Source organism: Rhipicephalus microplus, chromosome 8 (genome assembly GCF_043290135.1).
Source record: "Rhipicephalus microplus isolate Deutch F79 chromosome 8, USDA_Rmic, whole genome shotgun sequence".
Taxonomy (NCBI): Eukaryota; Metazoa; Arthropoda; class Arachnida; order Ixodida; family Ixodidae; genus Rhipicephalus; species Rhipicephalus microplus.
This window is the reverse complement of record NC_134707.1, coordinates 107,329,516-107,349,071: the sequence shown is the minus strand read 5'-3', so window position 1 is coordinate 107,349,071 and position 19,556 is coordinate 107,329,516. Positions and strand designations below refer to the sequence as shown.

The 19,556-nt window shown below is 43.5% G+C and overlaps 1 protein-coding gene across 1 annotated transcript in view; it reads right to left on the bottom strand.

Moving 5' to 3' along the window:
- Positions 1 to 2,804: 2,804 nt before the first annotated feature.
- The window catches only part of LOC119163921 (aldehyde dehydrogenase family 16 member A1-like), a 75,897-nt gene continuing 59,145 nt past the window's right edge, over positions 2,805 to 19,556 (bottom strand). Inside the window, exons 10-13 of the mRNA XM_037415989.2 lie at positions 19,124 to 19,303; positions 10,155 to 10,359; positions 5,668 to 5,856; positions 2,805 to 3,543 (exon numbers count right to left, since the gene is read on the bottom strand). Of these exons, the coding sequence (XP_037271886.2) occupies positions 3,247 to 3,543; positions 5,668 to 5,856; positions 10,155 to 10,359; positions 19,124 to 19,303 (871 nt within the window). The 3' untranslated portion in view covers positions 2,805 to 3,246. The remainder of the gene's footprint in view (positions 3,544 to 5,667; positions 5,857 to 10,154; positions 10,360 to 19,123; positions 19,304 to 19,556) is intronic.

The following is a 19,556-nucleotide window of genomic DNA, read 5'->3' as shown; positions in this document are numbered from 1 at the left end:
ACAAGACGCTGCCAGAGTCCATGACCGGCGTTGTGGAAGACGCGCCGAGTGTCATAAGCAAAAGTGTTCATAGCAAGCGACTCTTGCATGGCAGTCTGCGTCCGGCTATCAACAGCAACGCACCACTTCGGCGTATTCTTGCAACCCCGATAATTTCTACGCAGTCTCGCAAATGCGTCCTGTTCATAGTAACCGGCAAACCTCACATTAAGCATGTGGATGACGGTACAATTCCAGGAACGGAGGAGCGAGACAGTTAAGAGGGAGCATCGCTGAATGCGAGAGGAAAGAAGAGTGGCAAGTAAGGCACTCAATACGCCAAGCTCCACTGGCTCACATTTTACCGACATGGCAAGGGTCTATGAAACAATATTTGACCAGACAAAATCACACCAGACACTTGATTTAACAGCTCCTCGACTCTGCCCTTTGGCTTCTCATTAATATTCAGCCCTGTTTGAGATCAACAACATGAACAATGTGACATTAGGCTGGATTCCTCCAGGCGTGGCGGGTGAACAGGGCTTTCAAGCAGATGAAAGAACGGACATACATAAAGACTGGTACAAAAAGGGCCCTATTTGGTACTGCAGCAGATTACCATACTGTTGAATCTGCTTCGTCACTGTTCACAGTGATGTTAATGAAGTAATAAGGCACAACACACGAAGGCACAGTAACTAGCAGCAAGTGTCTGCAATCGTACATGAGCAGACTAAACTTGGATCAACATAAACGTTTAACAAAGTGTTTCTTGACAGTCAATGAAGACCATTCAAAATCGCGTGCCGATTTACACCTCAGAAAGTGGCCATATGAAGTTCATACAATGAATGCTAGGATATAGCAATAGATAGAAAGTAAAAATGAAATATATACTGTCACTTAAAATGTCCTGCCATGTACAAAACCACAAAGTAGACAGGCTTTTTAACATATGATGTAGTAGCGCAAATTCGATGGGGACACAGAGAAGAAGAAACACAATACTCGCTTCTCCTCTGTATCCCCATCGAATTTGCGCTACTACACCATAAACTAAAATGATATCTCACCAACTAGCCCAACTCTCAACCCTACTGAAATATACAGGCATTAAAATAGAAATAAGTAGTTCAGCGGCATAAAAGTGAACCACTAATAAACAAACAGGAAATTACAACATAAAGCAGGCTTAGGATGAGCAATGGTCAGACCTGAGTTGTGAAAAAGAATAGAACTAAACTAACACATCATGGCGGCAGGTAGGAGGCCAGATTGTACTGGCAACGATTATAAGGACATCACAGAGTCACACGAAGTCATCTTGCTGAGCCAAACTACAATAAGCTCTACAGCTCCATATAAACACAGAAGCTGAAACTAAATTTAACAAAGTTATCATCCCTATGCTTGAATACTTTCACTAAATTGGGAAGATGATAAAATGTAGGACATTTTTTGGTCTTTCGAAAATCCAGAATTGTGGGGTAGAAACATTAAAAAACTATCGCAGCATTGTGTTTACCACTAAAGCTGTACTTGCACAACGGACGCAATCACAGACGAATCAGTAGCGTGGCATGCAGCGTGATTCGGATCTCTCCGCAGTCAGTATTCAGAAGACAGGAGAGCATTCACGTTACAAAAAAGGATTTTGCCATTGCTCCCCAAGATCCCAAATGTAATTAGGGCCTCTGTCGTTTCATGAATCGTTCTGCACACACTGAAGCAGATATGCAGGAGCAGCTGATGTATAGGTGATGTAGTACTCAATGAGTGGGTTCGTTACATGATTTGGTCGGTCGAGTGAATACAGTTTGACCCTTGCCTGGTTTCTGGGGGCAGCTCAAAGGAGGCTCAAAGATTAGGTCTCCCATGCCTGCCAGACATGGATGGCTCCATGTCCGGATGTTGCAGGCCAGTTAGCAAATGAATTTATGACAGGCGAGCAATTTTGCAGAGACAGAAAATGAATGCAGAGATCATGAGAGCAGAGATTGTCCAAGCAAGTTAGCTGGAAAGACACATTCAGCACTGCCTATTGCATAAATCATGAAATAAAGAGAGCAACTGCCACCACATGCTGCGTTGCCCGTTACGCGAGACATCTCCCAAATGCACAGACCACTGTTTCCAGCATGGAGCACGTCATACAGCCTTATCAAAGTAAAGGTAGTGCCGTAAATAGAGGGCCTAGATGCTTTAACGCAATAGCATAAAAGAAAAGCTTCTTCATACTGATATCAGAATGATCTCACTGATTCTTGAATAATTAGTTTGGGACAAAAATATTTATTAAACTGGGTTTGCTGCCAAGTTGTTTTCATTAATATGGATTGATGATGACAACATTGAAACCTATGGGTACGTGTCGGAGAATGAAAAATTAATTGCATCACAGACTTCCTAAAACTGGGCTTTGTTGGATCGAGTTTTAAGCGTAGTGGGTCAGAGCCAAAGGAATGTCAACTTGCATTTCGTCAAACACATCTCAAATGGTGGGTTGCACCGCTCAACTACAAATAGACTATACTAGAATGGTCTGTATTGGTACAAGCAAGAGCTTGATGCATTCATGTTAAGCAAACGAAAGCAAAGCTTTCACAATTAAAGGGGCCCTGAAACACTTTTTCAGGTAACCATGGAATGAATTTACTAGAAGAGCTTATTGCCTGACGAATTGAACGGCACAAAAACTATAAAAATCCGTCCAGTGTGAGTGGAGTTACAAAGATTTGTCGCATGCTGCAATTGCACTCTCTTTTCTCTCGGAAGCTAAACAGGGAGGGATAGCAGGGGCAAAGAAAAATGTCAGACATGTCTTGTGACCTTGAGCACTTTTTCCTCTTTTTTTTTTCTTCGAATGTGTGACTTTTTCGGAGTGATCGCGCGCGCACGCATCGACAAGTCGCAGCCTCACACGGCGATCTCTGTAACGACCGAGCGCGCCATGTTCAAATCAGCCAATGGCTGATAGATAGCCTTCTACGAGTGATTTTTGAGCTTCCTCTGTCACTTGTCGAGAGAAGAGAAAGCAATATTTAGCTGACTTTGACAATTTATTGTGAATGGTAGACCACGTGCTGTCCTGTAATATTTGGCTCGCGTGTTCTCGGGAGCCTCAACCAATATGATTAGCAGCGTTTTTTGACAATGCTCAATAAAAGCTGCAGGGCCCCTTTAAGTAAATTAAAGTGAAGCTTTCATAATCAAGGTCTCCCATGGCAGTGTGGGCGACGGCTGCGTTTCCAAGGACCCTTGCCGTCAGTTAGCGAAGGTATCGCCAAACGGTAGCCAGATGCTCTTGGGCACAGTCGCGTGCTGGGCAATCTGCCAGCCCATCCAGTAGCGGTCTTGGTCGTCTCTCAGAGGGAACACCCAGCAGTGTTTGTCGTTGTGCGAGATGGCACATCTGAGGAATGCGACCGTGCTGTCCTGCTCCCCATAGTACCAGATGGCGGCAACGTCGTGATGCTCTGCAAGCGTGCGTAGAAGCGTCGGCTGCTCCTTGGCCGACAGGACATTGACCACGCCCGGCGGTATGTCCGATGCCTGCAGGATCTGCAAGTGCAACATGCGTGCGGCCGTATTAGCCTGTGATGTCGGCGGCTAGTGTGCTTGTTCCGGCCCTAACCCTTGCAGTGTGTCGCTTTCGTGAAAGCAATGTGTCTGATGTCAAGCAAAGTGCTGGAAAAGGAGCTGCTTCATTATTGAAAATACACGTTTTCTTGCGCGTAACCTGCACTGTCAACGAAAATCTGTTGGAAATTTTGAACAGTTGTAACCTTGCATTGGCACAAATCTAGCTTCCTGGAATTTGAGTCAACAATGAAAACAGCGAATGCCTCTTGTAGGACATATGGCACAGCATCCACAAAGCATCCACGATGTGTAAATGCTAAGGCTTACACTAGCGGCGGCGTACATGCTGGCGCTTATCGCGGCGTTGTGCAAGAGAGAAACCTGGGGATCGCAAAGCACGCAGTGATGGGCCCGTGTTTACGACTGGAACATGCCGATCGCTGCTAATGGGCGATGAGAGACCGAAGGCTCAAATTAGACACAGAGACCCACAGTCCCCTTTTAGTTAAGGCGCGTGCTGTGAATTTTTATTCTTGACCAACACATAGGAGAAATATCGCACTGGCACTACCTTGGAGGCGAAAGTGTCTATATACATGGTGTGGCCAGTGAATGGTTCTGTAGCACGAGCAGTCAGCTTTTTTCAATAAGAAAAACTCCCTAGAAAACACTGCCTGCATCGGCATTGCGAGGCAAGAGAGGGGGCAGCGTAGAAAAGGAGAGAGAGGGAAGAGGATGCACATGCGCAGTAAGGGTTGTCACGCTGCACACCAGATTGAACTCGACCATAAGATGCTTCACACCTAGAAAAACAGAAGACAATTTATTGTCATTTTGTACCTTAATCACACACGCAGCAAGCACTGTGCAATAACAGGTCCCAGCATGATTGCTGGCATCTCCAACATTTCTGGCAAACGTCACAATCTAGAGCAAGAACACGGAACAAACCGACGAAAACACACAACACAAGATCCTGCGTAGGAGTAAAGATGGGCACATGAACTTCTTGTATTTTTCTTTCATCAAAAAAAAAGGGTAGCAATTGTGTATGCCAGATGTCTGTTACCTTGTTTACGGTGGAGCACGCCTCTTCTCAGTCACACGATTGATTTGTTACGTCTGCCTTATGTCCACTGTAGCCTGCTGGATGTCACAGCAGTGTAAACAATCGAACCCCTTTATAAGAGACACTGATATAAGAGACAAATGGGTATAAGACACCAGTGTGCCTGCAGTAGAATACAAGCTAATAAGAAAATGCATGCGAGGTACCTGTTCATAAGAGACATCTCAAATAAAAGACAACAATCGCTGCCCAGTGTGTGTTTCCTATAAAGGGGTTCAAGTCAGGCCGCATCTATAGAGCAGGCCAGTAGCAAAAGCAGGGCTATGGTAGCAGGGCAGTCTCATTGCCATCACTACCAAGCAATGGCGGCGCAATTCTTGCTGAACAGTGATCGTATAGCGGCGGTTTCTGGTAGTGCCAACACGTGTTTTAAACTGTGCTGACGCATTTTCAGGCTCTGAAAATGTATAGAAATGTTAAATATTGGGCTTACTGCATAGAAATAAGTATCTGAGCCTGGAATTGCATTTTAAAATTTCCTTGAAGCGGCACGATCGAAGAAAAGGTGTTTGTTGTGGCGACAATATTTATACATAGACTCCTATGAACTGCTGACGGGGAATCGTGAATTTTTCGTTGCAGCGGAAATTACGTTGAAGCGGCGTTCGCTGTAGCGGAGTTCGACTAATACTATTTGGTACACGAATGCTGTTCAAGCATATCGTATTTCGAGAACAACTCTAAAATTTACTTTTTGTACTGCCCCCCTTACATAATGCTTCAACGGAGGCCTGTATGGTACCTAGATTGTAATAAAGGTAGTGGACATGCGGCTTAATCAAGGGAGAAGAGAAGGACAGCGACGAGCGATCGATACCCACGCTGTTAGTTAGCCCTTGCGGTGTTAAAACCTGTGCCCAGTTGTCGCAACTACTGCCTTTAACACACCACCACTTCAAAAATAAATAAATAAATAGGTAAATAAAAAATAAATAAATAAGTACATTCTTGCACACAAAAGAATGTTGGCATACCTGACAGAAGTGCAGTGCCGGAAGCGGCCACTCCGAACTGGCGAGCACGACCACCGAATTGCCTGCCGCCAGGGCCACCGCTAGGGCCGACACAAAGTTGCTTAGCAGGCAGGCCTTCTCCGAGCAGGCTATGCCAATCACACCCATGGGCTCGTTGATGCGGATGACGGTGCCCTTGATGGTCGTGCTCTGCTCGAGGTGAAGAAATGAAAACATGAAAGACAAGTTGTTTATTTATCATTCGTGCATTCTCACTAACCCCACAACCACTTCATAAATAAAATTAGCATAAAAAAACCTATCACACTCAAGCCTCATCATAACGAAATTGTATATTGCACAAATATAAGTTCGTTATACAGCCAATCCCAGATACATCAAACTCGAATATACTGAATTGCTGGTTATATCGAACATTTGACAAATCCCGTTGAATTTCTCATGCAAAAGTATAAGACTGGTGCACCCGTATATTGAAATCCCACACAGCGTAACGAGCGCTGCACCGCCCCGAAGCCCAGAAAGTGCATTTTTCATGACAAATATTGATAAATTTTGGGCCGCGTTCTAACAAGTTCCGACCCATTTGCCCGAGCAGGTGACGAAAAGGCGGTGTTATTTCGTCGCCCTGATGTGGTTTGTTGCGTCCAGCTTGCGAGTGCAACGGTATGTCTGATGCACGATCTGTAGGTCTCAACGTGCAGGCAAAGTGTTATTCAAAACGACCAATTTGCCAAGGACACCCAAATGAGAATGCGAAGTGATTCGGTAATCTCGTTGAAATGTTCACATTCTCTTTCTTGTTTGTCAGCGCACAACGGCATGCGAGCCTGAAAAGCATGGCCTTCAAAATGTGCAGCCCCATGACATATTTTTGGTGTTTTCGGTTTTAAAACGTACATTTCGGAGCCACAAGTCACACCTATATCGCCAACATGTAGACAATAGAAACTCGGCGTGGTCGGGGTTTTCTTTTGCTTTTGCAAAACCTTCTGGACTTGTGTACTTCTCACCTCATTCCTCATAAATTCTCATTTGGGAGTTGAACTGCATTCTGTGACTGAACTTTGACCTGAAAATAGCGATAAATATTGCGACTGGCACTTGGCGCGATGTCAAGTAAAGCGCCGCCGTAAACATTCACTGCGGGCCAGGTGATAACTTTGCGCTGCGTGTGTGTGTGCGTCTCTCTTTTTGTGCCCTTGTCATGGACTAACCCCAACCAACTAGCCCGGCATCGTATCTTAGCAGATAACTTTGACAGCATTTTTGGGCACTATCTCAGCCACTGAGCGACTTCATCAGTGCAGGTGATAATGTAGCTGATTTTGACTGCATTGATGCTGAGATCATGGTTGCCGTTGTCGGTGCCGCGGAGGTGTACCCGTGCGCTTATGAATATGCTGCCTTCACTGCCGCCGCTAACCAACCTTTTTCCACGCTACAATGCATCGGCGCTCTGCGTCAATCAACGCTGTTGTGGCCGAAGGAGCTGAATTGACTTATTTGAAAAGTTTCAGTGATATTGAGGATAACTAGAACTTGACAATGCGCAAGAAGCAAGACAATTTCACGGACTATTTTCATGTGAAATAAAGTGCGGTAGCTTGCAGTTCGCACCTTGTTCTTCATTATACTAAGAGCAAATCGTTATGTTAGTGCTCGTAATGATTTCAGAGGCCTTAAATGCTTCAATTTAAGCTATAAATACACCTATTTTGTATTTTGAATTATCAGTATATCGAAGTATTTCTAGATTCTCTTCGGGTTCGATATATTCGATCCACTGTATCTGAAAATTCATTTAAAGACATACCATATTGACTTGCGTGATGAACCCACATTTTTTTTCATAAAATTTGATGCCGATTTGCGTGGAGAGATCATTACGAGAGAGAAAAAAGTCACCGGAGTTATAATAGTGAAACACTCACGTGACAGCCTTGCTTGTTATGACCCGTGAAATGCGCGACAAATTTTTTTTCAGCCCGAAGCTCTTTTGTTTTTTCCCGTAAAAAAACTGCACGGATCAACTGCGAAGTGTCGCCAAGCCGCTCGGTTTCAATGCTTCAGCACATGCTGTTTGTAACCACCTGCGTAAATAGCGTACCGGTCGAACACGCCCTGCGAAGCAGGTCTCCCAACTAAGTTCACAACGAAAATCCTGACAAGAAAAATGCAGTGTCGGATGTCGGCGCATAAACATTGCAGTAGACATTGCGGGTGCACAACGCGCCGTCGGCGCGGAAGGTGCAGTTGCGCTTTGCATGGCCTCCGAGATGGCGAGCGTGCTGTGCGTTCTTATGCCGCAGGCGGGCCATTTTGGAGGCCACGCGCTTTGTTTTTGAGCCGCTGTGCTTGCATGGCGCTATCAGCATGAGTTTTCTCCTGTATTCGACAGATGGTGCTTTGCTGTAGAGGGCGGACTTTCAAATTTTGATTGACGTCGTCCGCGCTCGCACTGCTCGCAACTTAGCCTAATTGCAAAACTATGTCTTGATATTATTGCATAGTTATTTTGTGATATAATGACTTGATTTAACATTGTTTCGATCGTCAACGGCACTGGCTATCATACCAAAATAAAATGAATAGATACATTGAAAAAAATTTGTTTTTTTCGTTTTTCAAAGACCAAGGTGGGCGGTGAGTTGATTATACGAGTGGGTTCATTACGCAAGTAAATACGGTATTCCTCACACTATATCTATTGGAAGACTAATCTTCATATACTCGTTATAACTGATAATTTGTTATATCCAGGTTCTTTACACTGAGGTTTGAGTGTACATCCATTTGTTAATTGATATTTATTATGAAGTGCCTACGAATAATGCTGCGACATCTTTGGCATATATTCCAACAATCCTTCGTGATTCGTGCCAGAACCTGCACGAACCGCAAACCAGAATATGTTAAAAAAAAAAAAATGGCAGGAGTCGGGGGAATATGGAAGCTTGCGACGAAAACTTCATAAGCAGGTGTCGCACTGGAACCGACGTTTCGACAAGCGGGCTTCTCTTCTGCAGCCATGGTGAACGCGGCCTCTCGAGATACACTCTTGGCTACATGAATCTCAGAAATTGCACATTACCTATAATTCTGAGATTGCGTTAACCTTTGAACTTGGTTTCATGGCCTTCCGCTTAACTCACTTTTGAAGGTCAATGCACATCCCCTGTATCGTTTGCAAGAAACAAGGACGCACTCATATGCAAGGACGAACTTGTCAAGTCTAAGTGTTCCGGGACTGTACATTTCAACCACTTTTATTTTTTTTCTTCAGACACTGGGAGTGCATTCATGTGGTCAACAGTACGAAGACGCCACGGCTTGTCTCTTTTTCCGACGACTGAATGCGTCCTGCGGAAATGAGCGTGTCCACTAGATGGACACTTTTGAGAGCAGCTCATTAGCTATCACACACTCACCTTCTCTGTCCATTTCAAACATCTTCCTTCACCACATTGCAATCCTCTCACACCGTTTCCCTATCCCTCTTCACATCTGCACGATTGGTGCATCCACTCTTTCTCAGCAATTTATTTTTACGTTGAACTGCTGGGACACACTCCTCCGTATATTTCCCGCACAGGCTGCTATCACAGCTTCTTGCCCCATGTCAATCCTACCCCCATGCATTTGCTTTCAGCACATTTGCTGGAGCGAAAGGAGAGACAAAATGCTCAATTAAAGTATGCAACAAATCCCTGTAGCTCTGCTTGTATTTGGCAGATTCTAAAAACTTTTGCAGCAGTAAATTCGTGATGCAACAAACACATTTAATGAAGTAATTTGATTACTTAAAAAATTGTTGCAAGGCCATTTTTTAAAGGGGCCGTGCAGCACTTCTCTAAGTAGCCACGGAATGGATCCACTAAAGGAACTTATTGCCTCATGAACTAACCACTGCAAAACTTTTTAGGATCCGTCCAGTACGAGTGGAGTTGCAAAGATTTGTTGCACACTGCAATAGCATTTTCTCTTCTTTCGTCCCGACGAATGCACTGGAAGCTATGCAGGGAGAGATGGCACGGGAGAAGAAAATATGTCAAGCTCTCCTTGTGACCTTGAACACCTCCTTTCGATTTTTTTGTTTTCTCAAATGCGTGGCTTTTCAGTGCAATTGCGCGTGCACACGTGGACAAGTCGTGGCCTCCTACAGTGGCCCTAGTAACGACCAAGCGCACCCCATGAAAATCAGCCAATGATTAATACTTGGCCAGTTACACAGCGATATTTGAGCCTGTAGCGTCATTTGTCGAGAGAAGAGAAAGGAATTGTGAATTGAATTTCAGAATTTATTGCATAGTCCAGGTCGCATGCTACGTTATAATATTTGGCTCGTGTGTTCTTGGGAGCCTCGACTACCGATTGGCAGCACTTGCTAATTACGCTCAAAAAGTGCTGCAGGGCTTCTTTAAGAGGGCCAGACTTGTGATGCAGACCACAGGTATGCCTATGTAAAATGCCCCTTCGACACTCACTCGGACTGAACCAGCATCCTTGTCACACATGGATGCCCAGTAGAACAGCCGGCGAATGCATGCATCGACTTCTGCCCTGCAGTCCGCTTCCGTCTGGCCGTTCATCTCGCACAAGACACCCGCCATTTCGGTCGCCCGCATTTTCAGGTTCTCCGCCAGGTAGTAAAGCACCTGGGCTCGATTATGTGCCGACCGGGACGACCAGCTGAGAAGCCGAAAGTGCAGCCAGAACAACAAAGATTAGTCAAACAGTACAGGACTCAGTGGTCAATTGCTTCTAAGAAGAACACTTTGGTCAAATTAAACTTAAAGGAATGCTAAAGTGAAACGATGAGTCAATTAATAAATGAAAATAGACAGAGACATTTACTTAAAACAGCCAGATTACTATATATCGGCACATACATATCACATGTACAAAATAAGGTCATGCCGGGCTAAAACGAATGTACACAAATTCGTTTTTTTTTTGTGTGAGAACTATTAATCAATAGAATAGGCTGCTGCCTGAGCAAGTGTGCCGTGATAATGAAGACGTATTCATTGATTGTTTATAACCCCCCTGCTGTAATGCCTCTGGGCAAAGCAGGGATATGTATGAATTAGGAATAAAGAATTTAGACTGACAAATTGTACATTGTAAACTCTAATATCATAAGTTTCACCATCGTATATTTAATTATCTGGAAGAAAATCAAAGTCAGAGCTTCATTTTAAAATTTGAGGCTGAAAATTTTGTGCATCACAGATTTCAAAATGTGTTTTTAGTATTTTGGCAGCACTAGCTCAACGAAATTTCCTGAGGCTTGCTATGCTAAGTATCTGGCATAGAGGGCAATGAGCTTCGTTTTTACCAATTGGCAACCATCTACGATCTAAAAAAACACTGTTGAAATTTATGACATCAGAGCATTTGGTGTGAGAATTTCAAGGTGGCATTGCCACCCACACTTTATTTATCATTTCTCTTTTGCATTTTCTCGCTTACAAAGCATCTTCTAACAGTAAAAGTGGAGTTCTAAGTATTGCGATATTGTAATTTACTAATAAGAGCAAAATAACTAGACTCCTTATTGCCCTTTCATGTATGCAGACTAGGCTTCGCCCAGACCACCAAAGCACGGCAGCCGACGGTCTCTGCAGCTAAAGCTGTATTTACACAATCGTGGACGGATCATTCATGTGACATGTGACGTCATTCAGATCCCTCCGCAGCCAGCATTAACACGACAGGAGAGGGTTCACACTACAAGCGACGATTTCGCCATTGCTCCCCAAGGATCCCAACAGCTAGTATTCGAGATTCCATTATTTCACAAATGAGTTCGCGCGGACCGAAGTAGGAACAGAGGAACGGCTGATGTATGGTGGCGTAGTACGTAATCCGCAGGCTCGAATCACGATTCGGTTCATCATGTGAATACAGCTTAAAGGAACAGTCCTGCTGATCCTCTTTGCCACATTCTCTGACGACAGTCATCGCTACCCTGCTCTCCTCTTTGTCCCCTAAGCTTTTGAATGCTTATAAAAGGGATGCAAGACTACACTCAAATCTCACTATAATGAATCTGGATATGCAGAAATATTGATTATCACGAAATAAATTAAAAGTAGTCATGCAATAGATATAGCATTAAAAATATACCTTTATAGCGAATTTTCAAATACAGTAGACTCGCGATAATTCAAACGCTGATAATTCAAACTTTCGCTTCATTCAAACAAAATTTTTTGGTTGGCCCTCTATTCTTTCAATGTATTTAGAAGCCTCTTAATTCAAACATCATCATTTTGTTTATTCATACTTTTTGCAGGTCCCATACCAAAAAATATTAGCTCCTTTCCTGCTGCCATTTAAAAATTTGTGTGCTTATATAATCTTAACAGTCAAGAAATGAAAAGTAAGCACCTGTGGCCTTCAAGGAAAAAGGCTTTGCAAGTAAACAAAGGTTTGAAACAAAGCACACGCATGGTAAACTGTGATGCTTCTCAACTGGCATGGAGAGCTTCGTGCTGAAGGCACATACCTATAACAATGAAGCAGTTAGCAATTCACGATTTCTTTAAAAGGTCTTATCAGCAGTAAATGGCCAATAAACTTGTCGACTTTACACACTTGCTTGCTGTTCGCTGTGTGCAGTTAGGGCTTAAAAAGACTTTGAAAATTTTTAAACGTGATAAAATCAATGCCAAAGCATAATGTGTGGTGTCACCCAACCCAGAGTCACCTCAGAACTTCTAGTAATTCAAACAATATTCAGAGGTCCCTTCGAGTGTGAATTAACGAGAGTCGACTGTATATCGAACTTAATTTTGTGTAAGATGCAAATTTCTTATAGTGAAATTTGAGTGTATTCTAAAAGCCTGTGAGCACATTTCACAGTTCAAAGGTAAAAACGTCATCTGAAGAAAACTTGCAATGTAACGTAGCTTTCAGCTGCAGGTATGAGTTCCATTACATCAAGGTTCAAGTGTGCTACAGGTTGTGTAACAAGAAATAGTAAAGCCTCTTCCTTTTTGTTTGTGTTTATTCCTCTTCCTTCTCAACATTTTCTTATCTATTTCTGTTGAGTTTATTACTTCACCACCACAGTAATGATCACCTCTTGCATTAGTTTACTTTTGGACGCGAACCATGATGAACCGCCTATAAATGTGTCAAATTAACCACTTTCTGGGAGTGGGCAAAAGGTTAGGCAAGCAGATAAGAATAAGAAGCTTGTGGGGATAACATGACCACAGCAGGCACAGGACTAAGTTGAAAACGTCAACAAAAATTGGGAACCCTTAAGCTGCAGATTCAAGAGTTGAACACGATAGCAAAATCTGGCCCCTAGTGCACCCTTCAACCGCTAAGTGCATACTAATTAATATGTGTTGTCATATACACACATAGATGCATGCACACACACACGCACACTGAAGCTTGTAGCAGTGTGTGCACGCAAATAGTACATACAGGTTTTTACCCAAAAGTTTATTATTAATGCCCTAGTGGGTATTGAAGCAAGTGTGCTTGCACTAGTTACCCAATGAGTGTGTTGAAAAGGCTCTGAAAGGCCGCTCTTCAAGATTTCGCTGTGACTGCGCTGCACCTACCGCGCAGGCCTGGCGTTTTTTTTTTTTTTTTTTATCTAAAGCAAGAGACGCATGGCCTCCAAAATATACGCTGCGTGCATGCCATTTCGGAGGTCATAGTCTCACAATGCCTCACACATGGCAGCACATTATCAAGCGTTTGCTGTTTGCTTGATCAACGCCTCTGGAAAAGCATATGCCTTCTGCTAGATGGACATACAGTCGGATCTCGATAATTCGAACTCGAAGGGGCCCGAACATTTGTTCAAGTTAAAAGAAGTTCAAATTAATGAAAGCTAAGTAAACGAAGGACTCCCCATGCAGTGGTGCATGTGCATTGAGCTAACACACGAGGGGGAAATTTTAGAAGACTTATATTTATTCACAAGTCACAGGACGTCCGTCATTAATTGAAGTAATTGCTGATGCCCGTTTGCACACGTTTGCCTTGCAGTGAGTCAATCAATTTCACACGCAGCTTGCAAAGCATGTCTACTTTTGCTTCAGCATTTTCCTGGCAAGAGAAGTTGCGCCCGGCAATTTCCAACGCCGACAACCTTCAAAGACGACGACGACTGCATCTCTGCTACTACCCTCTGCGCCAAAGCCGCAGCGTCGCCAGCTTGTAATGAGAAAGGAGGAGCATCTTCAAGTGGAGAGAAGCAGATCGGCATTTGAGGAAAAACCAACACTCCACGGCAGCTTTTTTTTTTTTTTTGCTCTCTTCGCGCACGTCATTGAAAGGAGAAGGGTTACGTGACAGTGATGGGAAAGGAGGAAGCAAGGCACAGCCGCATGAGAGAGAGCCACACTTCGCGACAGCTTTCTTTTTTTTTTCCTCTCTCTCTTCGCACGCGACGTTGGAAAGAGAAGTGTCTTCACGTGGTAGTAGTGGAAAATGGAGAAGCGTGGCACAGGTGCGTCGCAGATCGGCATTTGAGAGAGAGCAAACATTCCATCACAGCCTTTTTTTTCTTTTTCCTTTCCTTTGCGCGCAGCGTTGAGGTATCGCACGTGCTGCCCCAGGTTTGGGCGGGGTGCTGAGACCATTTTTGGAGCGCGGTCTGTTCGCCAAAGCCACTTCTGTTGCCGAGATCATTTTTGGAGCGCGGTCCGTTCGAATTAACCGTCGCAAGTGCTTGCACGTTTGAATTACCGGGCGTTTTTCGCCCATTGAAATACACATACCGTAATTACTCGAATCTAACACGCACCTTTTTCCCGGTTAACCGAGTTCATAAATCGCATGCGCGTTAAAATCGAGTGCGAAAAAAAAAAAATGAATACTGTCATCCTATTGCTATCGGCATTTCCAAAATGGCCGCCCGCTACGTGCGTCGGCATGGTCAACGCCTCCTAGATCTCCGGTGCCTGCCGGATTATCGGCGGTCACTTGGGAAGCGGTGGTCGTCGGAACTATGGTGATGGCGCCACTCAAGTAGGGGTGTCTTCAAATAGCTTTTTATGTATTTGAAGCTTATATGCAACAAAAACAACATAAAAAAGTTTTAAAAAGGCGTAAATGTAATTATAATTAACTATACGTAAGTGACGCAGTCATTGAGCAAGCAACTTTTTTAATACAAGACATCCTCTGAATTTAGTAACAAACACAAAAATTGCCGATCTCAAAGGCCAAGTACAAAGACCTTACTCCTACGTAGGCAGCATCGCCATAGATGACCGGCGTTTCGCGCTCATTCGGCAGGCACGGAAAATCTAGGAGGCGTTGGCATGGCGTGTCGACCATTTCTGCCTATGTGTTTCCCATGAGTGGCACTTCGTACGTGTGCTGAGGAGTTCGTCATCTTGTAGTTCATTAGCATCGACGGCATGGAAGGGCCAACACCAAAAACTCGACGAGTGCACCACGATGCCGCTTTTAAAAGAAAAGTCATCGCGTGTGCCAAAACGGACAGAAACCGGGCCGCATCGCGGTCGTTCGGAGTTCCCGAAACGTGCGTGCGAGACTGGCGGAAACAAAAGCAGAAGATTGTTGACAGCGAAAATTCACGCAAAGACTTCAGTAGACCACAGCAGGGTCGGTTTCCGCAAATTGAAGAGCTGCTCGCCGAGTATGTGCTTGAGCAGCAAGCGGCACAGCGGCCCGTGACGACAGAACTGCTCTAAGTGCGGGCTATGCAGTTAGCTTTAAAAAAAGGGCTAACGCGGAGCCAGTTCAATGCGAGCAGGTGCTGGCTAACTAACTTTATGAAAAGGAAAGGCTTTTCCCTCCGAAAGCGAATGGGCATGGTCAAAACTTGCCGGAGAAGTACGAAGAAAAGCTTGACAGTTTTCAGAGGTTCGTCCTAAACTTGCGGCACAACAACGGCTACCTGCTTGGGCAAATCGGGAATGCCGATCAGATGCCTTTTCACTTCGACATGCCTGGCACCACAACCAACGAAAAGAAGGGGGCGAAGCAAGTTCGCATGCTGACATCGAACACGGTAAAACAAGAGTGACGGCAATGCTCCGTTGCACATCAGATAGGCACAAGCTTCCCCCGCACCTTATATTTCATTTCATTTCATTTTATTTACCCTCAGGGCCATATGGCATTATAGAGGGGAGTGGAAATAAAGTTTACAAAGAAAAGAAAAATACAGCATGAGAATATACAGCATTGAAAATACATATTATACAGCAGAATGTACAGCAGAGAAAATACAGCATGAAAATAAACAATGCAACAAACATAAAAATACAAAAGTAAAGAAAAACTCCTGATTATACAATAGTAGCTGTGCAATGACGGTGAACATAATACAATTTTGAGTAACGTTTAGCTCATACAATACTGAGTAAGGTTTGACGGAAAATATTGTTTTTAGTAATAGTGACAATGTCTTCGGGACGGTGGTTCCAATCTACTGATGTACGAGGTATATATGATCGAGAAAAACACTGGGAGTTGCAGGATGCGATCCCAATCTTATGACGATGGTCGATGCGAGGGGATATGTACTGAGGATTAAGGATTAATTGGTTATGTAGGGTGAGATGATGGAATAATTTGTGAAATGTACTCAAACGAGATATTTTCCGACGGGATGCAAGGGAAGGAAGGCCTAGGCTGGATTTCATTGAGCTGATACTGGCGATGCGATTGTAGTTAGAAAGTATGAAACCGGCGGAGTTATTCTGTACGCGCTCAAGTGAAGTAACAAGGTTATCGTGGTAAGGATCCCACACTGATGATGCATATTCAAGTTTGGAACGTATTAATGTTTTGTACAACAGAAGTTTTAGTGCAGAAGGTGCTTTTGAAAAGTTATGACGTATGTAGCCTAACATGCGATTAGCATTATTAGTAATGTATGCGATGTGGGGTGCCCAAGATAAGTTAGATGGGATAAGAATGCCCAGGTATTTATACGAGGAGACTGGATCAAGCGGGAAGTTGCTTAAGTAGTATTTTGGTGGGGTGTTAGCAGATCTAGTTACGCGCATTACCTTACATTTAGCGATGTTTAAGTCCATTCGCCATGTGCTGCACCAAGCTGCTACTTTGTTAAGATCAGATTGGAGGCTTAAACTGTCATTATTACTAGCTATTTAACAAAAAATGATGCAGTCATCTGCAAAAAGATGAATGTTAGAAGAAAGTGAAGACGTGAGGTCATTAATATAAATTAGAAACAAAAGTAGACCAAGAACTGACCCTTGCGGTACACCTGAGTGGACCGCAGCAGATGACGAACTGTGATTGTTAGCAGTAACATAATGAACACGGTTAAACAAGAAACACTCAATGCACTTGAGTAAACTATTGTCAATATTTAGTAGGTTCAGTTTGAACAGTAGTAGTTGGTGGCAGACTTCATCGAAAGCCTTACTGAAGTCTAAAAAAATGCAATCAGCATATGATGAACGGTCTAAAATAGGATGCAGTTTGTGAGTGAAATATATGAGCTGTGTTTCGCATGAAAAATGTTTGCGAAAACCATGTTGTGCTGGTGTGAAAAAAGAATTCTATTCAAGGAAGTTAATGCGGTTGGTGAAAATGGCATGTTCTAATAATTTACAAGAAGTGCTTGTTAACGAAATAGGAAGATAATTTTTCGGAGAGTGTTTATTGCCTGACTTAAAGATTGGGACCACCCTCCCAATTTCCCATTGCGTAGGAATTGTTGATGTATCTAAGGACTGTAGAAAGATTTTTGTTAGTATCACTGCACTATAATTAACAGTGCTTTTCAGAAATTTGGTACCAATATTGTCATGGCCAGGGGATGAGTGAATGGGCAAGTTATCCATGAGTTTAGCAATACCGGAATAATCAATGAAAATTGGTGGCATGGCAATATAATTGAAGTTTTGCACATGGGGTTGGATGACGTTAACAACTCGAGAAAAGACGGTAAGGTAAGCGTTGTGCGCTGCTTTGTAAATCGCCCAACAGTCTTCAGAAGGCGCTAGTTTTGCTGATCTGTAAAGTCCTTTTTTATGGTTAGATAGGCGGTTGATGTAGGTGTTTTACCATGGTGCCTGGTGATTAGAAATGATGGTTAGGTTAGAACCATCATTTAAACGGAACACGCTCCCGAAAGGAGTCGTTTTCCCGAGTAGTGTGATCGTGCGAACCAACGAGAAAAATGGGTGCGCGTTGCAATTGATGTCTTACTTTTTTTTTTTTCGTCGTGGAAACCGAGTGCGCATTACATTCGAGGGCGCGGTAGAATCGAGTAAATACGGTAGCTTTCGCGGTAGAATCGAGTAAATACGGTAGCTTTGACGGGACCTCACCGCGAGTTCGAATTAACCGGAAGTTCGAATTGAGCATGTTCGAATTAATGAGATTCGACTGTAGTTGTTCCTTTTTAGAGCTGTCTGAAAGTTCTTGTGTGTTTTTAGCGGCGATGGCTGTACAATACTGGCCCTTTTCGACGTAATTTCATGGTCTCCCAAATGCGCCTACAAATCGTCGAATGGGGTAGTTTTCGACAAGACACCTGTCAAACAAAATATGTTAAGAAGACTCCTTCCACTACATGGCATTTGTGTAGTGTTTTTTTTTTTTCCGAAGTAGCTGCAAGTAACATCGTGGCTTTGTGCTAAGACACCTGCTTGTCAAGCGAACGGCCCGGGTTCGATCCTCAATGAAACCGAAAACTTTGTTCTTTAATTTATTTGCTTTTTTTTTCAATTTTTTTGCTCACGGACGATCTTTAGCTCACAGCTAACGCCGACGACGTAATTTCTGCGACATGAGCTCTGTAATGCTATCACGTTAAAACACCAGCAGCGTTTAGAGAAGATAGAAGCTGATATCGCTATGCTCAATCGGAGAAACAAGGAACATGCTTTTTTCCCTGCAGTGGCCACACCACATAGTGAGGCTGATGGTCATGACGATGAGGGTGTAATTAATGATCTACTTTTTCAGAAGTGATTATGTTCTGATTTTGTATAAATGAAAGTAAAGTCTGGAGTTTGAAATACATGACAAACTTTTCGTTTGCAAGATCCATCAAGACCTAACAAATATTTTAATCCACCGTTATCAATTTCTACTGTCTGTACTAGCTGCTAGCAATCATAACCAATTTTTTTTCTCTCAATTAGCACTCAAGTTTTTAAAATAAATAAGTAAACAGAATACATTTCTACCTCTCGGAAAGTGGCACAACAAATGGCACAATGAACATGGTAGTGTCTTCAGTGAACCGATGCTCTACAGCAAAACAGAGCACAAACAAGTTAAATGAGCACGAGCTCTCCACTCAGTAAACGAGTACAAGTGTTGACATCACATTTCAAGTCAGGCGAATTAACACAAGATGTGTGACACAGCTCTGTAGTTTATGTGCGCACGTCACTACAGAAGGAGATAAAGAAATACCATGAAGGTGAAAAGCCACGAGATGTAGTGTAAAGACAGAGCTTACGTCTTGAAGCCCACAAGTGCTGCTTCCACCGCATTTCTGACGTCTTTGCGACCCGCCTCGGGAAAGTAGCCCACGGTTCGACCGTCGTGACTGGTCGCAGCGTTGGAGGCATTGGAGGCTGGCCGCACCTGCTGACCGCCGACGAACAGCTTGTACGTCGTGAGTGTCGAAAACTCGTCCCTGGAAAACAGCAGCAGACACTTTGTGTAGCTTTATTATGGCTATTCGTTTGTTTACAAAAATACATTCAGAATATTTCTTGAATACGTTTATGATTTTGAATTTTTCTAAGCTAACTTACCGAAACAAAGTTGCTGAGAATCACTAAGCGTATTTTCATGAAATAGGAAAATGGAAGTTTCTTTTGGCTATGTTGGCGAAGTGCTGCAGGGGTCCACTTAAGTGGTGTTTCCTGGTTGCCTCATTAAGAATC